The sequence below is a fragment of the Ruditapes philippinarum genome, unplaced genomic scaffold (genome assembly GCF_026571515.1).
Source record: "Ruditapes philippinarum isolate M1 unplaced genomic scaffold, ASM2657151v2 ctg2832_1_1_1_1, whole genome shotgun sequence".
Taxonomy (NCBI): Eukaryota; Metazoa; Mollusca; class Bivalvia; order Venerida; family Veneridae; genus Ruditapes; species Ruditapes philippinarum.
Genome location: NW_026863897.1, coordinates 188,934 through 212,719, shown reverse-complemented (window position 1 = coordinate 212,719; position 23,786 = coordinate 188,934). Strand labels below are relative to the sequence as shown.

General features: G+C 35.0%; 1 protein-coding gene across 1 annotated transcript in view; it reads left to right on the top strand.

Annotated features, from left to right (window-relative positions):
- Positions 1 to 22,979, top strand: part of LOC132723728 (monocarboxylate transporter 2-like) — a 35,571-nt gene extending 12,592 nt beyond the window's left edge. Inside the window, exons 2-6 of the mRNA XM_060708495.1 lie at positions 9,747 to 9,916; positions 16,807 to 16,950; positions 19,151 to 19,957; positions 21,287 to 21,300; positions 22,644 to 22,979. Coding sequence (XP_060564478.1) covers positions 9,747 to 9,916; positions 16,807 to 16,950; positions 19,151 to 19,957; positions 21,287 to 21,300; positions 22,644 to 22,979 — 1,471 coding nt within the window. The remainder of the gene's footprint in view (positions 1 to 9,746; positions 9,917 to 16,806; positions 16,951 to 19,150; positions 19,958 to 21,286; positions 21,301 to 22,643) is intronic.
- Positions 22,980 to 23,786: the final 807 nt, after the last annotated feature.

Below are 23,786 nucleotides of genomic sequence, written 5' to 3'. Positions count from 1 at the left end.
TTATTGCCCTTGACTTAGTAAAATTTTGCAATTTTCAACTTGTGTCGCATGTAACTCAAAAAGTATTTGACCTAGAGTCATGAAACTTTAAAGGAATGTTGATCAGTAAGTGTAGTTGTGCACCTGGGTATTTTCGTCTGGGTATTTTTAGCATTGTTTGAGTTATTGTCCTTGACTTAGTACAATTTTGAAATTTTCAACTTGTGTCGCATGTAACTCAAAAAGTATTTGACCTAGAGTCATGAAACTTTACAGGAATGTTGATTACTATAAGTAGTTATGCACCTTGGGTTTCGCTTTCGGATTTATCCAGTATTTGTAGAGATATTTCCCTTGATTAAGTAAAAACTGTTTCATTATCTTGTTATTTGTTCCCTGAGTGCTTGAGTGCTTGAGTTACAATCTACCAACTTTACAGGAATAATGATCAACATCACTAAATTACAGAAATAATGATTCACGTCACTGTGAAGCTATTAAACTGGGCCTTTGCATGTGGATTTTTTCAGTTTTGTTAGAGTTATTGCCCTTGACTTACAGTAGTATAAATTTGCAATTTTCAACTTGGGGTTTGCTTGTGGATTTATTCAGTATTTGTAAAATATGAAAAACAAGATCAACAAGGAAAGGCGGCGTTCAATGAACGCAACCCCCATATGTAAAGTTCTTGCCCTTTACTTAGTAAAAGATTTTTAGTTTTCAAAAAATATTTGACCTAGAGTCATAAGATTGACAGAACAGTGGCGCGGTGGGGGCACCCGTGTCCTATGGACACATTTCTAGTTTCATATTATTTTGATTAAGTTTTTTCCCACTAGATGTTGCATGTCTATTTTTCTTATTATTATCACCAACTTTAGAATTTTGGCGTCTGCTTTTTTCACCGGATGGTTTTATATCATCTAAATCTCCAATGGATACTTCTTTAGGTTTAGCCTGACGCTCCAGCATGCTTATAGCTATGCCAGTAATTTGCTCCGCCGGAAGAACCATGCGTATATACATTTGAGATTACGATGACTCACTGTTTGAAAGTCGAGAACGTTTCTTCAGTCTGTTATCAAAAATGTCCGTCTTTTTGGATAATATTCTCCTTTTGTTATTTTTCTTTGCGTTATCCAAAATAGCCATTTCTGTGATTATACGTCTTCACTCATCGCGACCAAGCTGGCAATGAACTGAACAAGCGTTCAGTCGTTGTATGAAACTATTAAATGACGTTTGAAGTTTCTTTTTATTTCTGATCTTTAAAGCGATTGGATGATTCTTAGTTTTCAAAACTTGACTAATGACCTCATTTTGTTTATTTATTTTGACAAAAGTAATAAACATATTGAGTGGTGTATAACTAATCTGTCTGTGTACACACAATTACGACTACAGTATCTAGCAACATGACATTTCGCAAGTCATCACTTCGCTACGCCAACACTTAACGTTTTGTGGCAAACAAAGTGAAGTTAAATTCATGTTGTACTGCATGGAATTAGACATATCGCTAGAGTAACATTTCATCTGGACTGTATTTTGAGCCAACAAAAAATGCTTGTCTGTATAACGAAACATCCATTCAAACAGCTCGTCTCATATCGACATGATTTCTTCATTTGAATGAACAATCGATTAGTACCGTCCATGAACAGGCTCAATCAAACCGAGCCTGCAACATTTTCAATTTTGTTGTGTTGAGCTTTCTTTAGGGATTCTGTTTTTCTCTATTTTATCTTCTACGTAGGTGTTGTCTACGATTTGATCGCAGACATCCAACCACATGTGCGGTATGACAATATCTTAAATGACAATTTTTGAAAGAAATCATGCAATATTAAAACATTTTTTTAAAACAATCTTCACAAATCCGCAGGCATTAAAAAGTCCGTGTCTTTTCTGAAGGTGAAAGCTTTCGGCGAGTATTGAATTTATATATTTACTGTCCTTGACATGTTCGGGTATTCGAAAGGGAAAACAGTTATATTCCATGCTGCTGCCTCGATGCAATTTGTTCGTCGAGAAAAACCTTGACCAACCACTTGATTTACTACATAGTTATGTCGAAAGAAAGACGCATCTCTTAAAGACAGTTAAGCTATGATTTTACCGTCATTATAAGTCTCTGATTGGTTAAAATACTTATTCTCACACGTCTCCTCATTCAGTTTTCATTTATTCTTTATGCTTTATCAATCCGTCATAATGAATCCCTTAACCCTTATAAGTACCACATCCTCTTTTAAACTCTTAACTACTTACTACCTTCCTCTTTTAATTCTTCATACCCTCCTTTAACTCTTTACTAACCTCCTCTTTCACTCTACTACCTTTTCCTCTTTAAACTTTTAACACAGTTACCCATCCTTTTAAATGTAATGAGGAATAAAGGTGGAACTTTTAAGACTTTTTACGAAGACGAAGTGTCCTTTGCGGTTTTCGCATATAATTATTTTTTTTTGTCCCAAATGTAAAAAAAAGATTGTATAAAGGGCATAATTTAGAAAGGCAGGTGGTGTAAATTTCCTGGGCTATTGGGCTGGATATATCATACCAAAAAGGCTCAGTATTTTTCTATTACTTAGGCTTATCATTATCAAAATCTCTCCTTACCCAATATGGTCACTTTATATAGAAAACAGAAGTGGTACTGCGTACTCTTAATTGTTCAAACATCTGTTTCGATACTTTCTTATCTATATCGTGGAAACAATTATTCGAAGCACTTGAATAGGCAGATCAAATGAGAAATGAAAGTTAAGTACTCCTTAATAATTCTGTGTTAAAGGGTTAACAAATTTATAAAATCCCCGCGCATTTCTCATTTTTCTTACCATTTATGTTAAATGTTAGTTGTTCAACCCCTTTTACAGTTTGGACCTACGCTTTCCTTTTTGATTGCAATCTGACGGACCAAGAGTGGGAGACTCAAGATGGATAAGTTCCCGTAAAGCCCTTTGGGAAACTGAAAGTCTTAAATGTTCGTCTTCTGCCTTGCCTTCGTCGGGCCCCCTTGTAAGGTATTTTTTGGGTTTGCTCTGGTCTTCCCTTTTAGGAAACATTGAAGACTTTTGTTAATGGGGTCATTGGGTTTACTTTATATGTTTCTACATGATCATTTTAGTGTTTTACTTATTTAACCTTTTGTAACCATGACAACTGTTAGAATTTCACTTGGCGGGGATTCATTTTATTTACACTGTCTCGTTTATAGGAACATGGTGGGGCTAAGAGCGAGGTTTGGTGCACCATTAACCGGGTTTAAACTCCCCAGCAGTCATTATTATGCTGCTGACCGTTCCAAGGCGGCGCCCCACTGTGTTCCTCAGATGTATGTCTATGTTGTTTCATACTGTTTGGTGACACTTTTGCTTGTGTCCCTTGTTGTTTTCTCGTCTACGGTAAGTATCTTCCCATTGCCTCTAGTTTTTGTTTCTTTGATTAACCCCCCCCCCCCTTCCCCCGGTGTCCTGTCCCCTTCCCTTTGTGGGCCTATTATTATTTTCTTTGAATTCCTAATCAGTTACAAATTATTTATCATTTAATGATTAACGTGTCGTTGCCCTGTCCTTTTTATGTTTGGGGTCCACCTGGGCTCCTTGCCATTGGTTCTTGTTGCTGGGTCATATGGGGGTTGCGTTCATTGAATGCCGCCTTTCCTTGTTGATCTTGTTTTTCATATTTAATGTTTTCCAAGATAAATGTTCCTGGATACTCTTTCTGCAGAACGTGTTACAACTTCGAAGAACATGCATACGCTGCAATGGCGCTATTGAAAGGCGAAGATTCCCGTACTATTGCTTCTAAAAACGTTTGCCAGTACGTATTCCTTTACCCATATGATCTTATGGAACTTCAAGCGTATTCCAGTACCGTATTCCTTTACCCATATGATGGAAACGTATTCCCGCCCGTATCATTGCACGTGGAAGCGTATTCCCGTACCGTATACCCTTACCGTATGCTTTGAGCACTCTATATTAGCCTACTTATAATGAAAATGGAAGTGTTCCTTGACGTGTGCCTGTTGAAGAAAGATTTTGTTGGACGAAAATTTTGGAGATTACATAGTGGAATAAAAAATCTTGCAAATCAGGAAATGGTTAGCGTTGGGCGTTTTATACCGAGTATGGTGTCCACGGGCATTATTTACGGCCTGGCATCGCTGCCGCATGCTGCTGATAAGCATGCGGACCTTGTGATGAGGAATCTAGGGCAATTCCTCTATGATTGCATGTCTTAGCTCCTGAACAGTTGTTGGTTGGGCGTGGCGTGAGGAAATGGCTTTCTGCAGCATATCCCAAGCATGTTCGATTGGATTTATAACCGGGGACTTCGCTGGCCAATCCATGCGGACTATAGTTGCCTCCTCAAATAGATAAAAACAGAATCCCTAAAGAAAGCCCAACACAGCAAAATTGAAAATGTTGCAGGCTCGGTTTGATTGAGCCTGTTCATGGACGGTACTGGAAAGTGCAAGTTACCGTCCACGCCCCCTAGCACCGGCTTAAGCAGAATTCAACATTTAAACATGAAATGGTAAAATTTTGAATTTAGAAACATCCGCAGATGTGTTCATACGGCGGTTAATATGGAACCTTCAATGTGACACTCCCGTGCCATTCCATGAAAAGCGGCGTATGGTCCCCAAGTAATAAAAAGCGTGTGCCCTAAACGAGAAAACAATGGGCGGAACTAAATAATATGGAATTTTGAAAGGGGATCAGAGGTTATGAAGCCTGCGTATCACAGATATCGTTTTGTGATGTGGGCTCTGTGTTCACGGGCGTCGTCATCCATAAGAATTAAATCAGGGCCGACTGCACCAGCGTACGTCAGTGTACCGTTTTCAATGATGTGTAGGTCCGTTTTAAGCCGTCTGTCCGTAAAGTCCACAGAAAATCTTGACTCATCAGTGAAGAGGACCGGTGTTCAATCATTAACTGTCCATGCAACATTGCAAACGCTCTTCAATATGGTGTTGTGTCAAAGGAATGCGAATTGCTGGCTTTCGTGACCTAAACCCAGTATCATGCAACCTGTTTATCTAACGGTTTATGTGCTTACACGCACACCAGTTATATTCTGGAAGTCGTAACGTAAGGTTGTAGCGTTCTTAACATGAGTCGACTGTACAGATAGCTCCGTAGATGCAGAATGAACAATACTTGAACTTACCGTAACCATTTTCATGCCACATAAAGTAAATCAGATCAAGTCTTGTTAAATGCGCCCCTTTTAAAATGACAGCTAAATCTGTAATTGCAACGCTTAATACTGCTGTAATAACACCCACATTCGAAACCGTTGTGCCCATTTAAAGACTGTTTTCGTCCTCCGAAAAGAGAAAAAGAAAATTATACAAAGGGAAAAATATTATTTTAATTATTTTAATACACATTAGAAAAAAGACATGTTTCAATTATTTAATTAAAAGTAACAGACACATAATTTTAAATACAGTTCCAATTTTGACAACTGGGGAATTACACAATTACACAAACATAGGCAACATGTATTAGTTTTGACGCTTGTGTCCCTCATCGTAGATAAAGATCTAAGTTCTAAGATTTGTTGACATATAAGTTCTATCCTCAAAACGGCCTCAATGGGCTTCCGTAGATATGGGATTGTTCAACAGCTTTAAAGTGCAGTAATATTTATATCCATCTTGAAAAGGTCGTTACATAATAACAGTAGATATGAAATACATATATAACAATATGCAAATATACAGAAAAATAAGGAAGGAAAAATGCCTTACATTAATTGTTGTTATCAATGTGTTATCTTCACAGTTTGTACAAGAGGGATAATGTAAGGTGCAACATCCCTCACGCCCCCAAGCACCGCCTTGAGTTTAACAAAAGTCCTTACAGGCCAAACAGCAATTTAAGTTTAGCAAAAGTTCTCACAGGCGAATCAGTCATTTAAGTTTAACAAAAATTCTCAAAGGCCAATCAGCCATTTAATTTTAGCAAAAGTCCTCACAGATAGATAAATACAGAATCCCTAAAGAAAGCCCAACACGGCAAAATTGAAAATGTTGCAGGCTCGGTTTGATTGAGCCTGTTCATGGACGGTACTGGAAAGTGCAAGTTACCGTCCACGCCCCCTAGCACCGGCTTAAGCAGAATTCAACATTTAAACGTGAAATAGTAAAATTTTGAATTTAGAAACATCCGCAGATGTGTTCATACGGCGGTTATCATGGAACCTTCAATGTGACACAGTAGTGCCATTCCATGAAAAGCGGCGTATGGTCCCCAAGTAATAAAAAGCGTGTGCCCTAAACGAGAAAACAATGGGCGGAACTAAATAAAATGGAATTTTGAAAGGGGATCAGAGGTTATGAAGCCTGCGTATCACAGATAAGACGTCAAAAGACAAATTTAAAAAGCAGGCAACATATCCTAAGGGTGATTCAACATTATTCAAGTAGGAATATTGGAACCACCCAACAGGCCAATCATCCATTTAGGTTTATCAAAGGTCCTCACAGGTCAATCAGCCATTTATATATAGCAAAATAGATAAATACAGAATCCCTAAAGAAAACCCAACACGGTAAAATTGTAAATGTTGCAGGCTCGGTTTGAGCCTGTTCATGGACGGTACTGGAAAGTGCAAGTTACCGTCCACGCCCCCTAGCACCGGCTTAAGCAGAATTCAACATTTAAACATGAAATAGTAAAATTTTGAATTTAGAAACATCCGCAGATGTGTTGTGTTCATACGGCGGTTCACAGGCCTATCAGCCATTTAAGCTACATATAAATGTGGAATTAAACGAATTTAACACATTTTACATTATATACAATACACAAAATATGATAAACAAGATCAACAAGGAAAGGCGGCGTTCAATGAACGCAACCCCCATATGACCCAGCAACAAGAACCAATGGCAAGGAGCCCAGGCGGACCCCAAACATAAAAAGGACAGGGCAATACAGGACAATACATTACATTCTAAGGAATAAGTGAAGTACGTAAATCAAATATAACTACACCTCGTAATTTGACTGTTAACTGCAAGGATAAATAATAATGTTGCAAGAGAATGTAGGTGACTCGATAGATAAAAGACATTCTGGAATTCGTTCTTATTAACAATTTTCACAATTAATTTATGGACTAAAATAGAACAGAATTACAATTATGCAATTTTCAATTATCCGATTAAGCATTTTGAAACATTCAGGAGAAATAGTAATATTTAATAAATACAAACTAGAAATTAAGAAAAAAAAAATTCTGGAAACAAAGTGATCCCTCGGAAGCATGTATCACAACAAAATAACATAAGAATTGCAGACTCGGTTTGATTGAGTCTGTACATGAGGGATAATGAATAAGTGCAACATCCCTCACGCCCCCTAGCACCGGCTTGAGCGGTACTCAATTCTCAACACTTTATAGTGTTGGCATCAATGATCCCGTAAGAACATGCCCGTAAAACATTTACATCATCTCTTCTTCAAAAAAAAAACAAAGAGTCAATGACTTTTACCACCAAGAAATCACATGACATAAAATCAATTATCCAGATCCAATCATAAAAACATGAGATAAAATGATATAAAACTAATAAAGTAATCTCCATTTGAAAATATCTGACAAGACCGGCGGATTTGTCACCCTTTGGAAAATAATGAGTAATGTCCCTTACACCAAGTCTTAAAAATAGGACTCTGTCACAGAAATATTAATTAACTACATGCATTAAATAGGAAAATGAACGTTCTATTACACTAAACAGAGAATTTATTTCGAAAATAATGCTACGTACGATTTTGTGTAGTATTAAAACGTAATTGGTCAGTGCATACACATGATGAAATTAGGTACCTTAAGAGTGTTAATGTGTGACAAAGATGTGGTGAGTTGCTGTCGCTTTTAAATCGAATAAACGTTTTTTTTATAATACTTTCATGTGATTTTAACAACAAATAAAACACACATTTCTTTTATATGCTTTTAATTATTAATTTTATCACATATATTTTATTTTAAACTTATAAATAATTATATCCATCCTTCAACAGAGTATCACTGCTCTAATTTGTAGTCATTTTCCCGCTTAAATGTCACGTGATAAAATAAAACAAAAGAAAATGGCAAAAAACAAGAGCCCGGTTTGAGCCGGGTGATGCTCCCCGAATAGGTTTTGGACACAGGAAAGTACACCTCTTGTAGTTTCAGAGTTATGTCCCTGGAAAAAGTTCAAAGTGCAATAATTCCTAAATTAGGCAAGGCAGAGTAATTGTTCTTTGCACTGCGATCTATCAACCTACAAAGTTTCTTAATATCTCTTATGGTTTCCTAGTAATGTCCCGGACAACTTCAAAATGTAAAAATGAACAAAGGGCAATTAGTACAAAATTTGGCAAGGCGGAGTTGAAGTTCTTGTGCACTACACATCTACCCATTGAGATCCATCTACCTACAAAGTTTCATGTTGATATCTCTTGTAATTTTAGAGTTATTTCCCGGACAAGATTATTTTTAAAAGGGGAGATAATTAAAAAAATGGGCAAAACAGAGTTATGTTTTTTGTACTGCTTTTGCTTGTAAACAGATCTATATTTTCAATTGAAATAGCTGTAAGTACATGCTCATCATGGTCAAATGATTAATAAGCAAACGAAAAGAAAATGAAATGTCTACCTATCTACACCTTATACCACTTACGATCATTTTCGGGGGAAAATGCTAGTACTGGTCAAGTACCTAAAAGCACCGACAAAACAAGTGTACATGTTAAAACAGCGTCCTTAACCCCAGAGAAACAAAACTTACTACAGTCTAGAATGCCGATTTGAGGCAATTTGTTTTATTATTACGTCACATATTAATTCTTTGAGATTTGAAAATGATATTATGTTTAGTTCATTGTAAATGTGTTGTTTTTTAACCAGGTTTTCAATTTTGAAAATCCTGGTTATTAGATTGGGGTATGGCGGGCGGATGGGCGGGCGGGCGTCAAACGAAATTGTGTCCGCTCTGTAACTCTTCAACCCTTTGAAGAATTTTGATGAAACTTCAGACAAATGTTTACCACATCAAGATGACGTGCAGAACGCATGTTCCGCATGGCTGGCTCCAAGGTCAAGGTCACAGTGACATTAACATTGAAAATCCTGTCCGCTCTGTAACTCTTCAACCCTTTGAAGAATTTTGATGAAACTTCAGACAAATGTTTACCACATCAAGATGACGTGCAGAACGCATGTTCCGCATGGCTTGCTCCAAGGTCAAGGTCACAGTGACATTAACATTGAAAATCCTGTTTACATGATTTTAACTTGATTTGGCAGTCAAAGGTCATATCATCTTTGGAGGTAATTTAAAAAAGATATGATATATTATTTCATGTCTACTTTGTAACTTGTTTTACCTTATACAGAATATATAGTGAAAAAAAATTTCTGTGCTGAACTCCTACATTTCTCAACGGATTTTGTTCAAACTTTCACAGTAGCTTTGTCATCCAGTGCCCTGGCGCATATTGTCGGGGTTTTGTGATTGAATAATTTTTTATTTAATTATGGCCCTTTGTTTTTTTTCCTTATACAGAATATAATTATAGTGAACACTTCCTCTGTGGCAATTCCTCCTACATTATTCATGTTTTACATTGCACATAGTTACATTGTTTGTTGCTTGTATTTGTATTTCAAATACAACATATTTATCTACAATGGTGATAATTGAAAACCTGGTTTCATGGCATTGCCATGTTTCTTGTTTATAAGTTCCAGCAAGTGGATATGTCTAGCATTAGCATGTATGGTATCAGGAATGCTGTTCAGTCTTACATTTTCTTTTGGTGCTGTATTTGTTGAAATGATGAATACGTATCAGGCAGACAGATCAACAGCCGCTACCGTACAATCATTGCTAATAGGAGTTAGCCTAAGTTTCGGTGAGAAAATATCATGTGTTAAAGATCCTGTAACTCAATTTCTTATGGTTTTATATCATAAACTTGGTGCTAAAAAGAAGATTTATCAATATTGTAAGTTCCAAAAAGTTATTTGTAAAGATATTACCGAATTTACATTTCATGTGAATAAAGAGAGGTAATTAGAATTTTATGTTCGGTAAAGTCTTAGCCTAATTATTCAATAAATGAATGCATATATTTTAATGATTACTTATTATGCGTATCCAAAGTTGCAGTACATATTTAACATATTCTTGGATGTTTGTAAATTGTTTTAGAAGAATTATTTTATTCATATATAAAAATTCTTTACGTCCTTAATTACAACATACAGGATCTTTAATATATATAAAGTCCAAACACTTTGCCAGTTTTATCTACCACTAGGGAAATAATAACAGGTTTACACATTTTAGAAAAGAAAAAGTCAAATATAAAATTGTATTATTAAGTATAGTTTCAAGTTATAGAATGAAATTCTAATTGAAACGTGTAGTTTAAATTATTTCAGATATGATAGAATATTTGATAAAAACATAAAAAATATTTTAAAAAGGTAATTTGGTTTGGATATGATGTCTTACTTTAAATGACCCAATGTCGTACCTTTTCCACCAGTTTCATACTTTTAGATATCTTCAAATACATTTTTATTTATATTTATTATTGTTTATGTCTGCAGGCGTTCGTACGTATAGAGGTTCGATACTTTTTAAGTGAGGTGAAATGTTACGAAACGGAGTACTGGCGAATTTTAGAATGTAAACACAGGTCAGAGTGAGTTGATTTTATAAAAAATGTTAGAGTAATTTACTCTTGAAATTGCAAATTTTTATGTGGATCATTTAGGGCTCTGACCTACACATTTTTCCCCGATATCATAAAAGTTTAGATTCAGTAGAAGGTAAATTGTCATTACTGATTTTGTGTCGGTAAAGAAGTATAAGATCAACGTCCATATCGAGAATGCTTTTCTACTTTAATTTTAGCTCACCTGAGCTTGCTCCGGGTGAGCTTTTAGAATCGTTGAAAAGCCGTCGTCCGTCCACATTTGTTCGTTAACACTCTAGCGGTCACATTCTTGCCTCATTATCAAATTTTGTCAAGCTAATTATCTACCGAATTGCTCGGATGAGTTCGAACATGGGTCATCTCGGATGAAAAAACTGGGTCATAGGAGCTAAAAATAGAAAAATCTTGTTAACACTCTTGCAGCAACTGTTTTGATCCTAATAACCTGGTCATTATTTTGAAAGTTTATTTCGATGACTTCTAGATCAAGTTCGAATACGGGTCACCTTGGGTCAAAAATAAGGTCACACCGCCCAAATATGTAAAAACCTTGTTAACACTCTAGTGGTCACATTTTTGACTCAATCGTCACAAAACTTTAGCAAGTGGATTGTCTACTTAATTGCTCGGTTAAGTTTGAACATTGTTTATCTCGGATGAATAACTAGGTCACAAGATCTTAAAAGAGAAATATCTTGTGAACACTCAAGTGGCTACTGGTTTGATCCAAATATCCTTGAAATTGGTCTGAAAGTTTGTGTTTCGACGCTTCTTGGACAAGTTTGAATATGGGTCACTTTGGGTCAAAAACTACGCCAAACCGCCAAAATATGGAAAAACCTTGTAAACACTCTAATTGACACATGTTTGACTCAATTGTCATTAAACTTGGTCAGGATGCTTGTCTAGGTAATTGCTCGGATGAATTCGAACATGAGTCATCTCGAATGAAAATCTTTGTCACAGGAGCTAAAAAGATTTAAAAAAAACTTGTTAAAATTCTAGTGGCTTCTGTTTTGATCCAAATATCTTGACATTGGTTTGAAATTTTGTTTCGATTACTTCTAGCTCAAATTTTAATATGGGTCATCTGGAATAAAAAAACTGGGTCACACCGCCCAAATATGAAAAAAAAATTGTTAACACACTAATGGTCACAATTTGGACTCAATCGTCATCAAACTGTGTCAAGATGCTTGTCTGGGTTACTGCTTGGATGAGTTTTGAACATTGGACATCTCGGATGAAAAACTAAGTCACATGAGCTAAAAGTAGAAAAAAAGTTAACACTGTAGAAGCTACTGTTTTTATCCAAATATCATGGAAATGGGTCTTTAAGTTGGTTTTGATGATTTTCTAGATCAAGTTCGAAAGTGGGTCACCTTGGGTCAAAAACTAGGTCACACCGCCCAAATATGAAAAAACAATGTGAATTGTCTGTTGGTCACATTTTTGACTCAATTGTCATCAAACTTGGTCAAAATGCTTGCTTAGGTATTTTTTTGGATGAGATCGAACATTGGTCATATTTGATTAAAAACTAGGTCACAGGAGCCAAAAATAGAAAATCTTGTTAACACTAGTGGCAACCCTTTTGATCCAAATATCCTTGAAATTGGTCTGATAGTTTGTTTTGATGATTTCCAGGTCAAGTTCGTATATGGGTCACCCGGGATTAAAAAACAAGGTCACACCGCCCAAATATGAAAAAATGTAGTGGTCACATGTTTTACTCAATTGTCATGTAACTTGGTCTGGATGCTTTTCAAGGTAATTGCTCGGATGAGTTGAATGGGTCAGGTGAGCGATCTAGGGCCATCTTGGCCCTCTTGTGTTTGACACTCATTATTGAGTTGCACAGCAAATACTTTAGTGCAAAGATATGTATTGACATCTTGCTGTCCAAATATATGTGTACGATGGATTTTGGTATGACAAGATAACTGCATGCTTCCAAAGGTTTGGTAATTTTTACAGTGTTAATAACTACTTAAAACTATAAACCATAAATGATCTAGGATCTTGCTTAAATACTATCGGCGTTTGTCCTGTTTTTTTGTATTTTCTGATCGCAAGATCAGTAAATACATAGCTAACATCCACGGTCTAACACAAAATTTCCTAACAGACCTAACAACGCAAAGTAGTTCTCACTCAAAACTGCTTAAAAACCAGCAATTTAAAAGACAGAATAATTTTTAATGTAGGCATTTAACGAATTACAGTGCATTGAAAGTTCAGATTAGTCAATAGAAATATGAGGTTACAATCACAAATTTCGCGGATGAATATCATTTTAATCAATGAAAATGCTATTTTTAGCTATGTCGATTACTGAATACTCCAGGGCGTAGTACACAAATAAATCTGACTGCCGAGTAGAGGAATATATACATGTCGGTCTGTTTTAGCGAGAAGAGTTTCGCTAAATTATTTTTATCAGTGTTAAACAGGTTTATCGTGAACAAAATACCTCGAAATTGATAAGGATTACAAGTCAAGTCAAAGTCAAAAAACATTTTATTCTCTCATTCCATGTACAAACATGACATAATGGAGTAATAAACATGAATAAAGTGTAATGAGGCTCAAATAACAGTTAATTAACATACTAGTACTAGCGAAAAATATAATAGAATTGTGCTTCCAGTTTTTAGGTACGTGGAGACTCCGAGAGCCAAGACTGTTGTGTATATATATTACTAAAACATATTAAATAATAAAGAAAGCTAGTATTACATTCAAAGGTATTGTTTCATTTTTTCTCGTCACACGCACACGCACACGCGCACACACGCGCACACACACACACACACACATATGTATACTTTCTATTTCAACAATGTGTAGTATTAAATTGACGATTACTGCTCAATTGTCGAAACGATAATCAATATTTTTAACGTAAATGAATATACTACAAAAATTTAAGTAACCATACGAATCATTTTTAAGGTCTAAAAAGGTATGGTATAGAGATGCGAATAGTAGATGAGGGGAGATAACAAAAATAGCTTTGTACGTAGATGTCGTTGCATTTACTTCCCTTTAATTAAAGTGTTAGGTAATATTGAAGTGTTTAGTTATGCAGAGTGAATTTGAATATGATTTAGAAAAAACTTTCTGATCGGCGGGAACTGGGGTCTCCGTCTACTCTATCGTGGACCTGAAATCAATCAGAGCACGACCTGGGGCATGGAAGCTCCAATAAGGTCTTACTGCGATGAAACGCGCCCCAGGCCGTGCCAGGTGCACTCCTGTCCCTCGACTTCCCAATGGCGGTCGGGAGACAGGAGTACCCCCGACTTTACGGTGAGTCCTTTACAAAGGTGTCGGAGGCCACAGTTCCCACACGATCTTACAATATTTAAATAGCGACAGGCTATATCATAGACCCAAAGAGGAAAAAATATTTCTTTTGTATAATGTAGATAGAAATAACACATTTTCATATAGTGAAAAATAGCATTAGATATTGAGATACGAAAGTGGAGTTGATTAGTACTTCTAAACCTAGACAACTTCTTCTGACCTTTCCTTTAGAAAAATCAAAGATCTGTGGTCTAGTTGAAATACGGGATACTATAAATGTGTGCCAATAGGTCTCCCAAAACGAAACAGAGACTTTACAAACACGAAATGGAAATTCTCAATTTAGAATTACAATGTATTTGTTTTTACTCAGGCTACTTATTACGTATTACTTCACCGTGGTGCAGGGGTATCGCGCTCGTTTAGGGTGTGTGAGGCCTAAGGTTCAAATCCTAGTTGAGGCAACTTTTTTTAAGTGTCTGTTTTAAGGAAGTAGCCACGATATGCAAGGATAAAGTGTGGCTGTCATAAAAAATGATTTTTGATGCAACTCTAGTCATGCAAAATTCCATATACATGTATCAATCTCAAACTGTTATAGGAAAAAAATCATAACGCAGTCGCTGCGTAAGATGAATTATAGTATATAAAAATAAACTTATATAGGAAAATACATACAGATAATCAGTATGATTTAGATTGCAAAGATCAGAAAATACCACAGAGCTTGCAGCCCTTTGATTTTTATTGCTGGCGGTATAAATTTACCTTAATCATTCTTGTAAAATATGAAATATAAGATCATGAAGGCGTTTTAAACGGCGTTCCATACTCACATAATTATGTCACCTTTATTCAAAAAATGTTTTCCCTTTGATCTTATATTTTGTGGTAAGTTTTTCACTTTAGATTTTCTCTCCTTTCTATTTTATTACTTTAGAAAATTATTTCAAATTCTATGCAGTTTATCAAAGTGCAAAACACAGAAATTTCATTTGACAATCTATATTTCACTCCCATTGTTCATGTCTGACTCTTGAACGTTTTCATCCATTTATTAGGTAAACTGTTTATCATAACTGAGTTTTTATTCCTCTTAACAAAAATGATTTGAATTTTATAAAATATTTCAGAATCAATGAACTTGATATCAGAGCATCAGGTAAAGAGAAGAAAATAAAGGCAGTTTGAAGAAAGTAACCGTCAATGGGAATGTTGTCCGTTATTAAATTGAGGAAAGACAGATACTGCCTTTGTTAGTTTTAGGACAAAGCAATGGCCTGCTACTAAGTTCATATAAGGAAAGACCTTGATAGTTTTTATAATCAGTTTTAAACGAACATCTCAAACAATTGTGAAATTGAATACCAGGACGCTAAAATGTGTATATCGATTTGGATAGTTTGCAGTTCGAATGTACAATTCGTGATGCCACAAATCCAATTGTTTTAATATACATTGTAATTTGAATATTTCATTATCTACAATTGTTGAAAAGTAAAAAAACTGTAAAACCTCTTGTTGGCGCTTTTGTTTTTATATGTAATAACGGGGTTTTCTCTCAATGTCTGGCTGTCTTGTGAAATTCCTAAGTTAAATATGCCCTTAGCTGCTAAATATCATTCTTTTTCACATACAAAAAAAATCCATAATACGGGTACATATGTATATAGCAGCATATTCACGAGATGTTGGTCTTCCAACGGATCCTTTGTTAAATAAGACATATCACACAGGTATATGAAGCTATGTCTAGAACTAAGCTATGTTTTCACATAAGCACGCATGCATGCACGCACACAAACAAACAAACACTCACACAACAACTGTTCTACTGAAAGAAAACACATGCCGATTAAAATAGTCTACCAAAGAGGTAATTTCATAGTCCATTGTCTCAGAGCATGGAAGACTTTCTGTCCTTTTCGAATGTTATGTGCATAAGCATTTTAGTATGATGTAGCTAGCTAAATGCTCATTTAATGAAACTGTTTTTCACCTTACCAGTAACTTATTGCCAAAGCACAGGAAACAGGTATCAGTCTGTCAGGTAAGTGTTTCGTATGAAACCAAAATTGTTGCGTTCAGATATTTGATGCGTACAGTAAGAAATACGAAAATAGTGTAAATATATGCACAATAGATAGTAAGAACTTTTCGTGCATGTACTTTTGCTTTTAATTAGTATACATGTTGGCGCTATATCTTATGAAATATCTGTTCCAATATATCTGTTGTAATATTATTTTTATCAGTATGTCATTTTTTACCGGTGGCATTTGAAGAAACAAATGCTTCTATAATCTCCTTACTATGTTATATATTCTTTATTTTGATCACTATATGTAATTATTACTTCTACTCCGCATGTACTATATTGTTGAACAAAATTATAACGTACAAGAAATATTAAAAACAAACCGGTGTTTCTCACGTTATTTGTCACTTTCCTCCGCCATTTTTCCTTATCGTACCATTTCACCTCGCTTTAAAAAGTAAGAAACCTTGATACGTTCGGCCCCCTGGTCTGGTTACAAGTCTTATCTACCATCTAAAAATGTTGTCATCATTTGTAAAATGATAAAGTAAGAAAACATTGGCATGAAATATATGCTTTGATTTATAGACAATTGGTATTAAGAAATTTGGTATAATACAAACCCATTGTTAAATATAGGCATGCTTATAAAAATTGCACTTTCAATAGATGCGAAATTCTTGGAAATAATAAGCCGCCAAACATATCTTATTCGTTTTGTTTTCAGGAGTTATAAGTGGAGTTCTTATCAATAAATTTGGTTTATCAAAGACGACATTTGTTTCGAGTTTGCTCGTTCCACTTGGATTTGCAATGTCATATTTTGTAACAGATATCTACCACCTTTACATCACTATCGGCGTTATAGCAGGTATAATTTAATTAGTGCTTTGCTTTTAATTGTTGATTAAAGCAAGAAAAGGTCGAACTGTTGTATTTTCATTATGTTATTATTATGTTTAAGTTGGAAGGCAATGTTTTCCACAATCGAAATAAATGAAAGGACTTTAGTTTATTTCTATATATTAAAAAAGTAAACTTCGACACGCCGTTTTATATAGTGATGCATCATTATTCTTCAACTCATTTACAACAGTAATTGAAATTATTTTAGGAATAACAAAAAAGAATAAATTTTATACAATTACACGATATCAATATAAAACATATTACAGTATAACATAATATACATGATATTACCTTTTTGAGTCATTTTCAATTTTCACATTTACACCGTATATATCCAGTAACGCCGGAATGTGAAAATAACGCACGATTCGTGCAATAAGTAACGAAGAGTTGTGCAATAAGTGGCGGATACCTGACAGGATTTCAAACGCGGTAAGTAAACAGGCCAATTTTTTTTTTATTTAACCGAACTGAAAGAAGGAAAAGCCGCATACGACTGCGAAGACATTATTCTTTATCATTCATCAAGATCATTTCCGTGAAATTGCCTACTTATCAAGATCATTCGTGAAAATGATGACTTGGTGTTGATATTTTGTCGACTTTTATAAATATAATAAAGTAACTTTTATTTAAGAGATATTTTACTTAGAAACTGTGATGCCCAAAACTTGTAAAACTAGTACAACCTTATTGTCATCTACTAAACTTAAATAAAATATAACCCTTGGGGTAAAGCTTTACCCCACTGTTGAGGTTTCTTATTATATGTTGACTTGTATGGGAAAAAAACATATGAATTTATAAGACCTTATTCCAAGCATTATTATATACGTTTGCAAAACTAACAGGACTAATGACTCTAAAAGAGGCCACAAGTACAGAGCAAGGTCACATTCATACAGACTGACCATTTACTCACTCAGATAGCTCATTTGTACAAATGCATATACTCATACTTTGAATGAAATTGTTTCAAGTTCACAGCAGAGCAAACCATTTTATAAATTCAACAGGTCAAGGTGAAATAGACTAAAGACAGATTAAATTTTGGTTACTTTCTCAATGTGCATGTTTATTGAGATGCTACTATAGATGTGTTTGTTGAAAATTTTATCAATTCATGTCATGAAGGTCTAAAAGTAGACTTCTCCGTGTTTACTATGTAATTTATTTGTAAGAACAATGTTAATCTGTAATTAACAAAGCCAATTTTCATAACTACATGCATCATCTCAATAAATATTATGAAATTGCTACCCGATCGCTACCCCGTTGTTTTATTGCGTTCTTAAACGCATTACTTCGTACTCACTTCAACAAAGACTTATATTATGAAGCTTATAGCTCTGTGGTTCGAGACAGTGTCTATATTGTCTACGCAATCAAACTAAAATAAATTCTGAATAAAATGAATTAAAGCTTCCCAACAAAATATATATTTGAAAAGTGTTTATACTCGCCGATTAAGGGCGTTAAATCTGTGTGACAATTCAGTACCGTATATGTAAAAGGTCATGTTTTTTGGCCTTACCGCGAAGCACTTTTCACGAACATCGGCGTTACCTCATAAAAACGACTTGAACCACTTTTTATCAGCTTATTTTCAATTTTCTATGTCAGAGAAGTTTAGAAAATGTCCCTTGTCTACCAAACATCAAAATAGTACGGTATAATATGCAATGCTGGACTTGTAAGAGTCGATAAAAAGTCAACATTACGATTAAAAAGGTGTTCAAAAGACAAGAATAAAGATCAACAAAGCACAGGCAACTTTCATAGGACGCAGCCCCACCCCCGACACACCCAAGTAGGGCACCAAGCCATCATTTTCACGAATGATCTTGAAAAGAAAGCAATTTCGTGGAAATAACCTAGATTGGGGATAAAGAATAATGTCTTTGCAGCCATATGTGGCTATTCCTTTTTTCAGTTCTGTTAAATTAAAAATATATATTGGCCAATGTACTTACCGCGTTGGATGGAAATCCTGTCAGCTATCCGCCATTTATTGCACAATTCTGCGTTACTTATTGCACTTATTTCACATTCCAGCGTTACTGGATACACACAGTTATATAGGGCAGTTTTTAATTGTTATTTGCTTGTTTGTTTTTGTTTATTGTGTATGAGATTCAGTTTTTCTCTTTTTTATAATCAAGGTATTGGGATATCGTTGTCTCATGTCAGTGCTGTAATTTCTGTCAGCCGAATATTTGCCGACAACGAGAAACAACGTGTTATTTGTGCTACAATTCATTCCACATGGGGATCAATCGCCGGAATTATTTACCCTTACTTTTTGAAATGGTTAGTTAAATCGTACGGACTAAGCGGGACATTCCTCATATTAGGTGGTGTCTATTGTAATACGTTCTGTTTTTTTGTTTTTCTATGGCAGCAACATAGATCAGGAACGTTAAGTGATAGATCACAAAAGCGAAGAAAAGCCGAAAATGCATCTCAGGTATCCAGTTTGTATATGGAAGCTCGTAGTATATTTGAAACATTAAAGCTGTTAATTTCGATTCCATTTTTATGTTTGATAATTGGAAATGGACTAACTCTTGCAAGTTTGAACGGATATTTAGAACACGCGTTTGATATTGCTGAATGGAAAGGATACCGTGAATCGGAAACCAAGGAACTGTTCGTCATTTTGAATTGTTTAAATGTGCTAGCTACAATAACACCAGGTCTTGTTAAATGTAGGTTTGATGTTCATCCCTTTATTTTTCTAATACTGTCATCTCTTGCTGGGTGTGTTGGACACATGTTGATATATGCTTCGACAAACTATCTAACGTATGCAGTTGCATCTGGTTGTGTTGGCCTTGTTTCTGGAGGAATATTTTCTGGGTCCATTATTTTCATTATGGAAACAATGCAAAAGGAACAAGTCAGTGTTGCTATTGGATCAATGTTAACTGTTAACGGACTTTTATCTGCAGGTTCAGGACAGTTATTTGGTATGTATTTTTGCTTCAGATAAACTACGTATGGTAAAAGGAAGTGAGTTTGTATTTTTAATTACATTCAAATTACACCATTTACGTCCTTTTAACCGTAAAAAGGAATAAAAACCGTAATGCTTAGATTTATCAAGTGTAACCTTTTATTATCAATAAGTTTGGAAGGTTATGGAACTATCAGTTTATAAATAATATGTGTCGAATTTATATCAAGCTACTTAGATAACTATTATACTGCTATTTTGCCGTCTAAGATCGAATCACTACTGTTCAATCTCCGTTTACTATAAAGAGTATGTTTTATATGAATTTAAAACTGCTTGTTTTGTGGTATGCAGAAATTCATCAGCAAAATTTAAATGTAAGATATTATCAAGACGTTATCCAAAGAATACCAAAAATTTGAACTTAGCATGTTATTATAATTTTGAAAGCTTTTGGGGATACGAAAATTTTGGGCCATATTTTAATAGGGTACAAAGGAAAATATTTGGTGGGTAAATTAAACTAAAAAATATTTGTTTCGTGGTTTTTCTTCTTAGGAATTGGGGACAATACGGGTTCCTATGCATGTCTTAAAAAATTCACGTTTTCAAGCGTTCGGATATTTATATAAAGGCATTGCATTCATCTTTTGTAGGAAAAGTTTATAATTCACGCATTTTTTTTATCAACATTTTGATTTTACTTTAAAATAAATTGTTTGCATTTTTTTTTTCCGTAGTGAACGTCATACAATAAAATAATTGGGGATAAAAAAAAGGCTGTTTTTCTTGCTATGCCCCCTTTAATACTCCTAAATAAAGAGACAGCAGTGATCATTATCTTTTGTTTCTATAAAATTTAAATTTACAATGCGGGGTCTGGTTTTGGGATCAAACTGATACTGAATTTGCCCGAATCTTCAAAAGATTCTCTAAAAAGAAAACTTTTTCTTTTGCGGGAAATTTTCAGACCTTTAGACAAATTTGTAAAATGCTACCAAGACACTTCCCAACTGGAAAATGGTATGAAAAAGATTTTTAATTTAAAACGTAAAAATTTAAAAACGTTAAGAAAATATTGAGTCACAAAACAAAAAAATTTCCCAGCTTTTTTTACGGCTAAAAAGATTTTTCCAATGGTGAAAAATGACTCTAAATGTTTTGGCAAACTAAAAAGATATACAATCGTCATAGAGCAGTAAAAATTTTTTAAAAGCTTAAAAGGGGGTTTTTTGGGTGTACTTAACGAAATATTTAAAATGAAAAAATGTAAAAATATAGATATTTCGACAAAGAATTGAAAGTGAAGTTAAAAAACATATATTTTGATTCTGTATTTCAGGTAGAGGTTGTCCAGTAATATTACCCCAGAATTTTTTATTACGGAAAAAAGTGTTTACACATGTTTTAGTAGGTTTTTTCAATAGGATATTCTTTCAGTGAATTCCGATATTTGGTCGACTTAATTTTGTAACAAAAAATTAAAAAGGGGTGTTAAAAATGAAAACTACGGGGGTTTTTTCCTGGAAAAATGTTTTTCAAAATTCCAAATTGTCCCAGTTTAATTAAAATTTGATTCTGCTTAAGGGGTGGTGGGGCGATGACGGTAATTTCCATTTTGCCCGTACGGCCATGAACGGGCTCAATCAACCCGAGCCTCACTTTTTCAATTTTCCGTGTTTTTTTTTAGGGGGTTCTTTTTTCTCATTTTTAAAAATTTTTTTTGTGTTTTTGCAATTTGTAATTTTTTTTCCCCTGTAAAAAATTTTTAAAACCAGGCGGGTTTAAACCGGGATTCAAAAATTGTAATGCATTTATTTTAAGCATTTTGATCTACCCTCAAAAAAAAAAAAACGTAAATTATATGGGGGTTTTGTAGTTTTAAAAAAAGTTTTTTTTGAGACATAATAGAAATTTTGTTTTAAAAAAGGAAAATGGTTTAAAAAAGGTATTTTTTTAAAGCCAAAAATGTGTTTAAGGTCATATGTTTTTGATGAAACAACCGAATAAAATATACAGAGTTTTGGGTTAGAAGCCCCCATATTTTTTGTTCTTTATGGAGTTTACGATGTTTGTCGGAAAATATTTTAAAGGGGAAATTAATCCCCCGCCCTTTTCAAGTTTTTTTATTGATTTTTTGGAACGATATCGCTTTAAATGTCTGCTACTAGTGAAAAGTTTCAGTCAGAGCTAATGTCCTCAAACAGTTTCTTCTTCGATGCCGCAATTGGACACAGTTTGACACTAAAACTACCCACTCTTTTTAATCCTCCTCACGAATGGCAAAGCCCTTTCACTGTGTAGCTGTGTTATGAAAATTTCTACTGGTCAAACATTTTCTCTTTGAATGTTAGATTTTTTTCACAGGCCCGTAATAGATTTTTATTGTGTAAAATTCACTCAAACAGAACTCTTTCATACAATTCAATCAACAGAACACATTATTATTTTAAAGAGATTAAACTTGTATTTTTAGGTTCTAATTGGCTCATTTTCATTTCTAATTAACAAAGTTTTACTAACATTTTTTAAGCCTATTATAGCATTTGGCACGAATATGGCCAGTTATGTCTTGACGTGCGTAAAATTTCTGAAACATGAAATACGCATTTTTTGATATTTGTACGCAAATGTTTGCCAAGATCTTGGAAGAAGAAGAAATACCATTACAGAGTAGAATAGAAGACACCCTCATCTAGCTGCCAAAGAAAGGAGACTCGGGACTATGCTCAAATTACAGGGGGATCACACTACTGTCCGTCCCAGCAAAGATCTTCAACAGAGTAATTTTGGAGCAACTGAAAGGGCCAGTTGACAAAAAACTGCGAGACCAGCAGGCAGGTTTCAGAAAGGACCGATCATGTACAGACCAGATAGCAACACTTCGCATCATTATAGAGCAGTCCATAGAATGGAACTCTCCACTCTACATAAATTTTGTGGATTATGAGAAAGCTATCGACAGTCTGGACAGAGAGATGTTATGGAAACTGCTTAGACATTACGGAGTGCCTCAAAAAGTTTGTAAAAACTGATCAGAAAACTCATATGAAGGAATGTCCTGCAGAGTAGTGCACGGGGGCAACTGACAGAGAGCTTCAGAGTCAAGACCGGAGTGAAAGCAATGATGTTTGCTATCACCATTTCTGTTTCTTCTTGCCATCGACTGGATTCATGAAGACCATAACCAGGGAAAAGAGAAACGGAATACAATGGACACTCTGGAAGCAACTGGACGATTTGGATTTTGCGGATGATTTAGCATTACTGTCAAACAATCACCAACAGATGCAGGAAAAGTCCTCAGAACTGCTTAACACATCAGCTTCAATAGGACTCAACATTCACAGAGGAAAGACCAAGGTCCTAAAAGTTAATACCACCAAAAATGAGCCAATAAATTTAAATGGAGAGCCGCTAGAAGAGATAGAATCATTCACATACCTTGGCAGTATAGTGGACAAGCAAGGAGGTACAGATGCTGATGTCAAGACCAGAATCGGCAAAGCAAGAGGAGCATTTATCCAGCTAAGAAACATCTGGAATTCAGGAGTCATAAGCAGGAACACCAAGCTTCGACTTTTTAATTCTAATGTCAAATCAGTCCTCCTGTATGGTGCAGAAACCTGGAGATTTACCAAAGCCACCAACCCTAAGATCCAGACATTTGTCAACCAATGTCTTCGTCGAATCCTTTCCATCCGCTGGCCTGAAACCATCAGTAATAAGGAATTATGGAGAAGGACCAACCAGTGTCCAGTTGAAGAAGAGATTCGGAGAAGAAGGTGGGGTTGGCTAGGACATACCCTACGGAAGCCGAGAAGTAACATCACAAGGCAGGC